Source organism: Engraulis encrasicolus, chromosome 21 (assembly GCF_034702125.1).
Source record: "Engraulis encrasicolus isolate BLACKSEA-1 chromosome 21, IST_EnEncr_1.0, whole genome shotgun sequence".
NCBI lineage: Eukaryota > Metazoa > Chordata > Actinopteri > Clupeiformes > Engraulidae > Engraulis > Engraulis encrasicolus.
In genome coordinates this window covers 13,116,121-13,128,620 of record NC_085877.1, presented here as the reverse complement: position 1 = coordinate 13,128,620, position 12,500 = coordinate 13,116,121, and the positions used below count along the sequence as shown (strand labels likewise).

The following is a 12,500-nucleotide window of genomic DNA, read 5'->3' as shown; positions in this document are numbered from 1 at the left end:
TTCTCACATAATACAGTGGTTATTGGTGTTCATTTTTCCCATCCCGAAAGTAGTTTGTGTGTGTGTTTGTGTGATTTTCAACTGAGAAACGTTGGTCGAAAGTGTTTGTCTTCATTTCATGTGGCAGTTTCTGGTGGAAAATAGCTTAGCCTTCATACTAATCCTAGTAATGTCTTGATGCATTTTGTCACTAATAGTGTGCATCTAAAAGCCTGCAGCTACAAGTGCCTCTTGCAATAGTTTAGATGCTTCTCTTGCCTTGGACCTTTTCCACATCACTTTCGATTTGAGTGCATTTGAAGCAGGAAGAGTAGCATCTGGTGACGTATACATCCATTTACACTCCAATATTTTCAGTGAAAACCGCTAGTCATTCTTCTTGCTTTGCATCAAAATTATCTGACGTCATGGTAGAAAGGGTGAATTGGAACGAATGTACTGGTTGTTGATGCTAAATACCTCTTCCGTCTTTGTGTCAGGTGTGAGTGTGCCGTTGGGTACTCGGGTCAGCTGTGCGAGGTGGATGAGGACGAGTGCGAACCCAGCCCCTGCCAGAATGGAGCCACCTGCGTGGACGGACCTGGAGCCTTCACCTGCAGATGCCCTCCTGGGTTCAACGGAACCAGGTGTGAGACAGGTATAGACGCCTCTAGCGACAGACAGAAAGACAGAGAGGGAGGGAGACATATTACATAGCAGCATGAGCTAAGGAAGGAGAGAGATGAGTCAATGGGCTAATCGAGAGACCTGTGTCTCCATAACCAGGTAGAAGATAGTTCTATAGTAGACACCTGAGAGAGAGAGAGTTCATACAGAAGATGAGTAATCGAGGGGCTTATGTCCGCAGATACCCTACCGGGTTCAATGGGAGAGAGAGAGAGAGAGAGAGAGAGAGAGAGAGAGAGAGAGAGAGAGAGAGAGAGAGAGAGAGAGAGAGAGAGAGAGAGAGAGAGAATCTAACAGTGTGAATAATATCTAACAGTGATAGCTGTAGAAGGAGAGAAAGGAGTCAGTAGGCTAATCGAGGACAAGTACAAACAGAGCATCTGAGAATTATACAAGAAAATCAAACGTAAGTTTACAGAGCTGCAGTTTGTCGTTCTAAAGAGCAGAAACAAGTGTGACAGAGGAGACTATGCAGGACTCTTTTCTCTTTTCCTCCTGCTCCCCCTTGGTGATGATGATGGTGGTGGTGTTCCTCAACTAACCCCTTGGAACTGACTGCTGCTGTGTCTGTGTTTGGGCCTCTCCTTCAGCATTCTTTCTCTGTTCTCCTGCCCACTTGTTAAAATTAAACAGCCTCCCAGCCTCACATAGTCACCGCCAAATATCCCCCACTATAAGTCATTGGAATTTGGAAAACAAGATGATGATGATGATGATGGTGATGGTGATGGTGATGGTGATGATCTTCAACTTCTGTAATTTCTTGGAACGGGCTGCTGCATTATGTACAGGCGTTTCCTTCAACCACGTTTCTCTCACTGATGTCGTTTTCTGTTAAAACTAAACAGCCTCCCAGCCCCACACAGTCTCTGACAAATCTATCCCCCTGTAAGTCATTGGAATTTGGAAAGGCAGACATTGGTGATGATGATGATGATGATGATGATGATGATGGTCTTCCTCAACTCCTTCTGCTGCTGCTGCTGCATTATGTTCAGGCTTTTTAGCTTTCAACCTGGTTTCTCTCTCTATTGTCGTCTTCGGTTAATATTACAGACATTGGCGATAATGAGTGTGTTCTTCAACTCCTGTAACTCCTAGGAATGGGCTGCTGTAGTGCTGTGGCTACATTTAGGTTTTTGCCTCAACCCTGTTCCTCTCTGATGTCGTCTCAGGTTAAAATTAAACAGCTTCCTAGCTCCACACTGTCCTGTAAATTATTGGAATTCAGAAAGCCAGATATTGGTGATGATGATTGTGGTGTTCCTCAGCTAACTTGTTGGAATGGGCTGCTGTAGTGCTGTGGTTGTATTCAGGCCTTTCCAGCCTCAACCTGGTTTCTCTCTCTCTGATGTCGTCCTCTATTACAATTAAATATCCTCCCAGGCCCACGGCACCAAATCCATCTCGCAGAGGAGGCGAGCCAGACATTGGCGATGATGACGATGGAGGTGTTCCTCAACTCCTGTAACTTTTTTAAATAGGCTGCTGCATTATGTTTAGACAGGGTGGGACAAAGGGGTCATTTGTCCCGGGCCCAGGGGAAAGGGGGGCTCATAATTGGGTCTTCATTGCATTGTATGTATTGTGTGGATGGCCCTTTCAGATGACTTAGTCCCAGACCCCGCCAAAGCTGTCAGTGCCCCTGTTTCTTGGAACGGGCTGCTACCACTGTTGTATTACAATATATTTGGAGCACTTGCTTCAACCTTGTTCCTCTCTGTCTCTGATGTCGTCCTGTGTTAAAATTAAACAGCACGCCGAATCTCTCCCCCCCCTGTAAGTCATTGGAATTCGGAGAGAGGGAGGGAGGAGACGCAGCCAGACATAAATTGAGCCTAATGATGAAGAATGGCCCTGTGAAGTGGTGCTGAACGTCTGCCAGCTGCTCTAAACGAAATGAACCAACGGACGCAGTCTGGAATGTTGAGCCACACCCCACAACTCTACCCCTCCCCTCCCCTCCCCTCCCCTCCCCTCCCATCACACTCCTCCTCCCTGTCTGTGCTTAGGAAGTAAAGCCGTGCTAATTGGCCTAACTCACTTCACAGCTCGTTTTTTTTAAGAAATAATGGGGCTTGCTTAATTACTTAATTTCCTACTTACTCACTTACTTGCTGACTTACTTTCTTACTTCTTGCTGACTTTCCCAGAAAAGGAGGAAGGGTGTTGTCTGATCTGAAATTACGTTAAATGAATAAAAATGAAGTACTAAACAGCAGCTTAGTTGTGTTTATAGTAATTTCAGTATTTATTACCTGTGACAGCCTCTGACTCTCCAGAAAAGGACGAAGGGCATTATCTGTCTATCTGACGTTTTAAAATGTTTATTTTATTGTCTCCTTATTAACAGTGTCAATAACCTGTGGCAAACAATGACTATCCAGTACAAGACGAAGGGCATTTTGTATATGTCTGACTTTTTTTTATAATGTTTATATTACTGTTTCCAATTATGCTCAGAGATGTCCCCCTCATTCAACCTGGACTTTGAGGTGTCGGGCATCCACGGGTTCGTCATGATCGATGGGCTGATGCCGTCCATGCGCGCCATCACCTGCACCTTCTGGATGAGGTCGTCGGACACCATTAACTACGGAACACCTGTCTCGTACGCTGTGGAGGGCAGCGACAACGCCTTCCTGCTCATTGACTATAATGGGTATGTGTGTGTGCAAGTGACACTCTCTTTGCTTTGTTCCCCAAGTCACACTTCTCGTTCCTCGTAAAACTCCCGTTTCCTGAGTTGCCTGAGGGTAGAAAGGGGTAAGTTGCCTCAGGGTGAAAGTCTATTAGGTTTTTGTTAAAAGCAATGACAATGTTTTTGTGCTCATTGACCGCGTATAACGAGTATGTGCAAGTGGCATTCTTTCTCTTTCTACCAAGATTTTTCTATGTAAATTTATGCATGCTCTTTCAGGTTATTTTTACTTTTAGAACATTGATTTATAATGGTAATGTGCTATATACATACTTTTTTAAATTGATTGATCAATTGATTAGTTTGTTGGTTGATTGATTGATTGATTCATTCATTCATTCATTCATTCTTCTGTCCCTGTATCCTCCAGATGGGTGCTGTATGTGAACGGGAAGGAGCGCATCACAGATTGCCCAGCAGTGAATGATGGCTTGTGGCACCACATCGGCGTGTCGTGGCGTAGCGACGATGGAGACTGGAGGGTTTACATCGATGGCAGCCCATCGGATGGTGGGAAAGGCCTGTCTGTTGGCACTTTCATCCCAGGTAAAAACACCCTTCTTAAATCCAGAGATAGCCCCCCAAACCTTCCCTCAATGAGAACACTACCATCTACTATCTCTCTCTTCTTTCCTCACCTATTCTTAGGTTTTGTTTTTTGTTTATTTGAGTTTTTTTGTTTGTTGTTGTAGTCATTTGTTTGTTTTGGGTTTTTTTGTCTTGTATGGGTTTTTTCATTATTATTATTTGTATAGGCTACTTGAATTTTAGAATATTTCAATATTGCCGCTCTTCTGTGCCTTCACTCCAGACATACAACTCTGGGGTGAGTTTCTCAAAAGAGAAGTTGTTAGCCTATTAGCAACTTCGGTAGTTGCCAATGGGAAAATGCATTGAAAACAGCAAAGTAGCTACTGTAGTTAGCAACTTTGGTTTTGAGAAATTCACCCCTGATGTTTGAGGCTTGTTTCATAGACCATATTTGAATCTTGATGATTCCATGATTCCTTGATGACTGTGAATTTTGTTGTGAATTCAGTAGTGTGATGGTGCATGTGGCTTGATGGACCTTGATTGCATGCTCGATGTCTGACTTTCAGCATAATGCCTATTAGTACTTTCAGACCCCTCTGTTTCTTCACTCCAGACATGTAGACGCACAAGTCTTATTTTTGAGGAGTGTTTGATGGGCCTTGTTTGATGCTCGATGAAGTTCATCATGCTTGATGAACTGTGATGTTTGAGGACTGCGAATTTTGTGGCGGATCATGTTGCACGTTGCTAGATGGACCTTGTTTCCATGCTTGATGTCTGACTTTCAGCATCATTATTCAGTATATTGTGCAGCTATGGTGTAATAGTTTGGGAGTTGGACTGTAGGTCACAGGGTTGCAGGTAGGGCTGGGCAATATGACGATATATATCGTTATCGTGATATAAACGTGTATATCGTGACCTTTCTCCTATATCCTTTATATCGTGATAGTAATTTTATCAATTTTATACAATTGAATATGATTTAATTACATTTCATGTTGTCACAATACACAGTATTAGTTCATGTAACTGTACAAATAAGAATAAAAAGATAAAAAGACTTTTTCACGCGGGCCTTGGGGGGGGGGGGGGTATTCACGCAGTGTAAATGCAAAATGGTAAAACAATGAGTACAGTATGACATTGGCGCATGGAGAAACTATAGGCCTAGGCCTGCATTTCAGCCATTTATATTTTGAGAAAGAAGGCTACATAACATTTTACACATGATACTAGTAGTACATTGTCATTTATATATATTTTTTAAATGCAGTACCGTGAATCAATTCTGTTTACAACACAGTTTCATTCGTCCCTCATGCAGAGGTCTATGTAATGAATAAAATAATTAAACAAAATAGGAGCAGAGATAAGAATTTAAGAGTAGTATACTGTGAAATTGTTAACGCATAGACAAAAAGGGTCTAAGAGGGTAGGCTGTGCCTTTTCCCCACACACATATAGGCGTACACATTCTACATGAGGGGTGCTGGTCACAGGGCCAGTTTTTCAAAATTCCTCCCATTAAAAGGGCTGAACAACATATTACACATTTATGTCTATATTCACATTCATTACACATTCATTTCTATATGCAGCCCGATGTCTCCTCTGCCGTGTCAATGAGGGTCTGTCACCTAACTCATTACAACTGTAAAACAAAGCCTGGGGAGTGTTAGTAAACTCATCCCAACTGTCCCTTAACAACTTGACTAGGCTTTTGATCCCTCTGTCTTTCAAGCACTTGTGGTTTTCTCTATGGGATGTATTTACTCCAGGAGGAAAATGCGAAGGAAATCGTAATTCAAATCGTTTTTAAAAAAAAACGGAAATCGTAAAAAAAATAAAAAAATAAAAAAAAACATTTTTTTTTTTTTTTTTTTTTTACATTTTCGAAACTATGGCGGCCAAATTTAAACTATGGCGGGCCGCCATAGTTTCCTCAATGTATGGGAAACACTGTATATTATCGCCTGTTGGCATTGTCATCTCAGGTACAAGGGCCCCTTTGTGTCCTCACTCCAGACATGCAGACGTACAACTCATGATGTTTGAGGAGTGTTTGATGGGGCGTGCTTGATGCTCGATGAAGCTTGATGATTCCATGCTCTATGGACTGTGATGTTTGAGGATTGTGTGGAGGTTCATGCTGCATGTGGCTTGATGAACCTTGATTCCGTGCTTGATGTCTGACTTTCAGTAGAACGTATGATTATGTTCTCCCTCAGCTTTGTTTATTATGCTTAGGCACGTTCAGTAATTCTGTCCATCTTGAAAAAACTCTTACTTTCGAACAGGATTAAGCAAACCAAAATGCCACTTTACTACAGTATTATATGACTGAAGTTTTCACTGTATGGCTCCATGTCTTGTCCACTGGTTACATTGTTTATGTGTGTTTTAATGTATGTTTAATAATAATAGTAGTAATAATGATAATAATAATATTAATAGTAATAGTAATGATGCCTTTATTTGAATAGCACAAGCCATGCAGCTCAATGTGCTTAAAGGATTTATCCGGAGTTGGAACAAGTTTGCCTGATTTTTGCATGTTTGGGATGAAATACAGTCACTCTAGAGCAAAATCAAGGCAAAAGGATGCGTTTTGAGAAAGTTTGATAATATCACGTTAGCCTCGTTAGCCATATCAGCTATGTAATATGAAAGATGCGGGCATCGTTTTTCGGCGGTTACACACATTTCAAAAACACAACATTTTAAAGTCTTGCACAGCTCAAAACAACGTCACACTTACCTCGTAATATGTTGAGGGTATCCACACATAAACCAAAGTGTCCAAAGTCCTTCATGTATCCTTGAAAGGTCTGCAGAATGTGTTTTGTGAAGCTACCACCTTGAGAATATCTAAATTACGGTCAAGACAACTATTTGACACTAAAGCCCACCAAGTGGATTACCGAGTGCGTCGCACCATCAGCTATGATTATTTCCATAGCGAGTAACCACAGCTGATGGTGCGACGCACTCGGCAATCTACTTGGTGGACTTTAGTGTCAAATAGTTGTCTTGACCGTAATTTAGATATTCTCAAGGTAGTAGCTTCACAAAACACATTCTGCAGACCTTTCAAGAATACATGAAGGACTTTGGACACTTTGGTTTATGTGTGGATACCCTCAACATATTACGAGGTAAGTGTGACATTGTTTTGAGCTGTGCAAGACTTTAAAATGTTGTGTTTTTGAAATGTGTGTAACCGCCGAAAAACGATGCCCGCATCTTTCATATTGCATAGCTGATATGGCTAACGAGGCTAACGTGATATTATCAAACTTTCTCAAAACGCATCCTTTTGCCTTGATTTTGCTCTAGAGTGACTGTATTTCATCCCAAACATGCAAAAATCAGGCAAACTTGTTCCAACTCCGGATAAATCCTTTAACCCATTGATGCCTGATGTTGCGTTGCGCAACATTGTCCCTAGCGCCTGGAGCTGCATTACACAACATTCAGCCTCATGAGATTTGAGACAACTTTATTAAGAATCTCTGTTTGTTTGAGATGAAATATCACATTCTGATGAAAGATGAGGGCATTTAAATGCAACTTAGTGCATATTTTTATGTGTTTCAGAAGCTGAGATATTTAGGTTTTTATAGGCTGAGGGCAGCTTTTCTTAAAAAGGGCTCAGGCATTGAGCACTCTTTTTTGCAGGTGTCTTATGCGTCAATGGGTTAATAGTTAGATTAACAATGAGTTACTGGTAATATGTTAATGTGTGTTTTTCCTGTCGTGTGTGCAGGGGGAGGTGTGCTGGTGCTGGGGCAGGACCAGGACCAGCGGGGCGAGGGCTTCAACCCGGTCGAGTCCTTTGTGGGCTCCCTGAGTCAACTGCACATCTGGAACTATGTCCTCTCGTCACAGCAAGTAATTTCCCCCGCCCGCCTCAGACGTCGCCATCCATATAAACACCTGCACGCTTCTATGCCCTGGCCCGCATGTAGTAAACAAACATGCATACAGGGATGCAGACAGCTTTGGCTGGGCCCCTGGGACAAAGTCGTTTGAAATGAGCCTCCCACTCAATACGTACTGTGTAATGAGGCCCCCTCTCTCCCTAGGCCCGGGGCGACTCACCTGTTTGTCCCCACCCCACCCCACTGTCGGTTTCTCTGCAAGCATACGTCGTGTGTGTTTTGTTTCCGTCATGGGGATTAAACATCATAAGCTAGCATTATGTAGACGATAAAACCTGGTTGTACTGTAGAGAGTAGCCTGCCACAAATGGCCCAGACTTCAAAAGGTTCCATCACTTGAGAGTACTCGTTCTAACCACTGCTAAGACAGCGAATGGTAATGATCACAAATCTTCCGGTAGGAAGAGAAGTTAAGTGAAAAGGCAAATATTTTTAGAATTGGTAGAATTTTTAGTTTAGTTAGTCAGCTTCTCCATCTTTGGTTATCAAGATCAAGAGATCTCAGTAGTCAACACGTGCAGAGAACATTGTACAATAACTACACCTAACAAGAGACTTGAATGTTTGTTTATAATAAAACACCTAAAAAATCATTTTAAAAGTGCTTCATTTCATTACTAACCTCTATAATTGTGTTAACAGTTTCTGACATATCCCACCATTATAACAACATTGGAAGTATTTCTGTTTGCATTGATAGATTAGTACACTCTTGATTCATGGATGATAAAATCCCAGAACTACAAGCATATTATACTTATCTGTTTATTTCCTGGTGTGTTTACTAGATCAGAGCGTTGGCCAACGGTTGCCCGGGAGACCTAAGGCGGGGGAACGTCTTCGCCTGGCCGGACTTCCTGCAGGGGGTCACGGGGCGTGTCAAGGTCAACCCCAACTGCGTCTTCTGCTCGGGTGAGGACAGGCGAGTGGCACGAGGCCGGTACCCCTTAAAGCGCATGCTAGTGTTCATTATAGCCTCCTGAGAACAGTCTATCACATGTGGTAACACTCCTGTAAACACGCCAGTTCTTGTTGTGTTGTGTTGTGTTGTGTCGTGTTGTGTTGTGTTGTGTTGTTAGTCTATCTCTGTGTTCAATGTTGCCTCCTGAGGACAACCATGTGTTACTCTAGTAAAGGCAGTCCTTATGTTAATGCCAAGAACAATAAAAAACAAGATGAGAGAGAAATGAAAGGTCTGTGCTCAGAAGAAAGACCCTAAGGATGGGCTATCATCCCTCTTCTTCACGCCTGGAAATGTATCATGATCAGCTGTGCTGCTAACTCCGGTTTAGCTTGCTTTCCCATCAAAACACTGAATAGATGGACTATTGTTGTTGTTTTTATTTTGTTGTTGTTGTTTTTTTGTATTATGGTGCTGCAATTCAATGCCTTCAGTTAAGACTGTGATCTAGGCTTTTATGCCTGACCAGTAACGGTACTCATTTCAGAATGTGCTTCCTCTCAAGACACTGGACATACACATTACATTTTGTTGTTTGTCTTTAAATGGATACACACAGACACATCCACACCAGCCTGGCCTTGCCATACATAAGCTCCAGTCCAAAAGTTTTTGTTCTTCCACGTTACTTCTTGGCCATCATGTGTCCTGGGGTGGCTTTAAGTCTTGTTACCACACAACTTGCCAGTCACCAGACGGGGGAGGGATCGGGGAGGAGGAACGCACTTTTGAAGCTTCAACGGAGCTTACCCCTCTCACCAGTAGTCTGTTTTTTTTTTTTTTCAAAGTCATGACCAAATGTTGGGGTAAAATAAAGTGTGAATTTCAACACAGTTTACCCCTCTCTCCAGTAAATGTTTCTCAATTTGGCCGTTCCAAAGCCCCTGTATGAATTAAATTTGGACGAGTTTATGGTAAGACCAGCGTCTATTTGCACATGCGAGCACGCATGCGCGCGCACACACACACACACACACAAAGACACACACACACACACACACACACACACACACACACACACACACACACACACACATACACACACACACAAAACAAACTCTTTCTCACACATCTTCCATTTCAGTTTTCTCTTCCATCCATCACACTCCATTCCTTCCTCACTCTCTGTCTCTCATGGATTTGAATAACGCACAGTTACATACAGTATATTTTCTCTTTCTTTCTCTTAATCACTCCAGGGAAAGAGACCTAGCCTTTTTTGTCATATTGTGGTTGGACTTCCATTTGTTTTGTCATACTGTTCAGCTGGTCAAGTGACATCAATAAAAGCCATATTTTTCATGAGACGTCTCCCTGTTTGGTTTATTTTGTCTCACCACCATACAGGTCTGTGGCCTCTTCTCATGAATGGTCCTTGTCACGCCTAGCCTATTCCATACATGACATCCTTCTCCAGTTTTCAGCTTCCTTCAAGGCATTTGTATGTCTTTCATTTTTTTGTTTCAGGCTGCTACCAGACAGCTTTTAGTATCCTTTTTTGGGTTAAAAGCATTTTCTTTAAAATAGTCAGCTGATCTACCTCAGCCAAGATTTTTATCTTTTTATGTGTGGGGTTTTTTAGGAATTCCTGAGGTGTTTTTTTCTTCTCTGAAGAGTTTCTTTGGATTTCTTTCTCTAAAGGACTTGCTGAGTTTTTTTTCTCTCTGATGTGGATTTCTTTCTCTGTGTCAGACTGCCCCCTGCTGGACACGGCGGTGCCTCACTTGCGAGTCTCCAGCCCTGCGGTCAGCTCCGGCTCTCAGGTGCAGCTGTCCTGCGATCCCGGCTTCTACCTGGTGGGGGAGCCCCTGCAGCAGTGTCTGAACAAGGGCGAGTGGAGCCACGCCTTGCCCAAGTGTGAGAGTGAGTTGATTGTGCATGCACGACAGCATAACATCACACTAACACCTGCACACATACTGTAGTATGTAATACAATGAATACACAATTCACAGACACAGGAGAAGCACACACATGTTCACAGAAACATTAATATGTTTGCACGCATACACACACACACACACACACACACACACACACACACACACACACACACACACACACACACACACACACACACACACACACACACACACACACACACACACACACACACGTTCAAAGACATATAGTATGTATAGCACAGAGCACATATAAAGTTCTAAAACCAGGAGTTGAGTCTTTCCATGCGAAACTGTAAGAGTAAGTTTATTGAATTGTCTGAAATCAGTCGTGTTCACTTACCCTTGACACAGTTTTCTTTGTCTACAACTGTCATGGTTTCAATGGACATTCTGTATGATAGAGGGGACACACAGGCTGAGAGAACCAGACCAACGACTTTCTGACCTCCCTCCTCCCTGTACTACCATAATAAGTCCCCTGACAATAACAGACTTTGTGGTTATTGTGTAACCTTTGTCGAAACTGACACAAACAACAGTATGTATAATAGGCTTTAAACTGTCTTCGATTCCTTATGTACCTCCTGAAATAGATCATGCACAGTTACACACCCCATACCCTACCATATAGGACGCTTTTGCACACTTCGAGTTGCACACCACAGTTCGAGCTGGGCGGATGGATTAGATGTAACATGGTTCCAAGTTACAAGCTATTACTGTATACACCCCTGTCCATTACACTTTCAGTTTTATTACTCGCAACAATAACTAAAAATGCTGCCGTAATGATAACACGACCACAGACACTAATCAGTGTCAGTAACTCCTACCTGTCCTCTCTGGTCTCAGAGGCAGAGGTAAAAGTAAAAAGAAAAAAAAAAAGAAACACAATTTCCTTCCATCACGGGTCACTTACCTGAGTAACCAGTAGACCTGTGCACTTGTTGTATCATCAGCTGACTCTGCGCTGATTGGATCAAATTTGTGGTGGGTTCTTGTTAGGTTTTGTTAGGTTTTGTATTGTTTTTCAGGAACAACAGTCAATCTACATCATTAGGCACTATGGAGTAAATGGTGTATCTGCTATGTAATATCATGTGCTAGTGTTATACTTACACCATGAATTTACTTTCACTTTTTTGACACATCTGCATAACGTCCATCGCACTTATAACGTTATTGCTTACAACGTTGTGGTTGAAAAAACAAGTTCTGCCGCAATGAAAACATGACCACACACACTAATCAGTGTCAGTAACTGCTTCTTCTAGCCCCTGGGCACTATACTATACCTCAGAGGTCACCCATTTATGAACATTATTTGTAAAATTTGGTGTCCCCTCATTGGTCCACACATGGTTGGTGCCCCTAGGCATTGTGCCACCGACCCTAATGGATAATTCGGCCACTTGCTGTCTCTTGTCTCAGAGGTGACGTGCGGCGTGCCCCCTGAGCTGGAGTATGGCATGTACCAGGGTAGCGACTTCCACGTGGGCGGTTTGGTCACCTACCAGTGCCGCCTGGGCTTCTACCTACTGGGGGAGCCCAAGATGCAGTGCGCCAGCAGCGGGAGATGGACGGGCAACCCACCTGCTTGCCTAGGTAAGAGATGACAGAACATTACTGGACTTCTAATGTATAATGTGGTAAATTGTTTAATTATATCGTTGATTAGGGAGCTGGACTGCAGATCACAAGGTTGCAGGTTCAATCCTCACCCGTACATATCCCTTCCTCGTTCCATAGTGGAAGTGACCTTGAGCAAGGCACCTATCCACACACTGCTC

The 12,500-nt window shown here is 42.8% G+C and overlaps 1 protein-coding gene across 4 annotated transcripts in view; it reads left to right on the top strand.

Moving 5' to 3' along the window:
- Positions 1–12,500, top strand: part of svep1 (sushi, von Willebrand factor type A, EGF and pentraxin domain containing 1) — a 222,438-nt gene that overhangs the window by 153,614 nt on the left and 56,324 nt on the right. For all 4 annotated transcript variants that reach the window (XM_063186230.1, XM_063186229.1, XM_063186228.1 and 1 more), the window contains exons 26-32: positions 480–637; positions 3,130–3,328; positions 3,738–3,913; positions 7,671–7,795; positions 8,634–8,757; positions 10,499–10,669; positions 12,142–12,315. In XM_063186230.1, the coding sequence (XP_063042300.1) occupies positions 480–637; positions 3,130–3,328; positions 3,738–3,913; positions 7,671–7,795; positions 8,634–8,757; positions 10,499–10,669; positions 12,142–12,315 (1,127 nt within the window). The remainder of the gene's footprint in view (positions 1–479; positions 638–3,129; positions 3,329–3,737; positions 3,914–7,670; positions 7,796–8,633; positions 8,758–10,498; positions 10,670–12,141; positions 12,316–12,500) is intronic.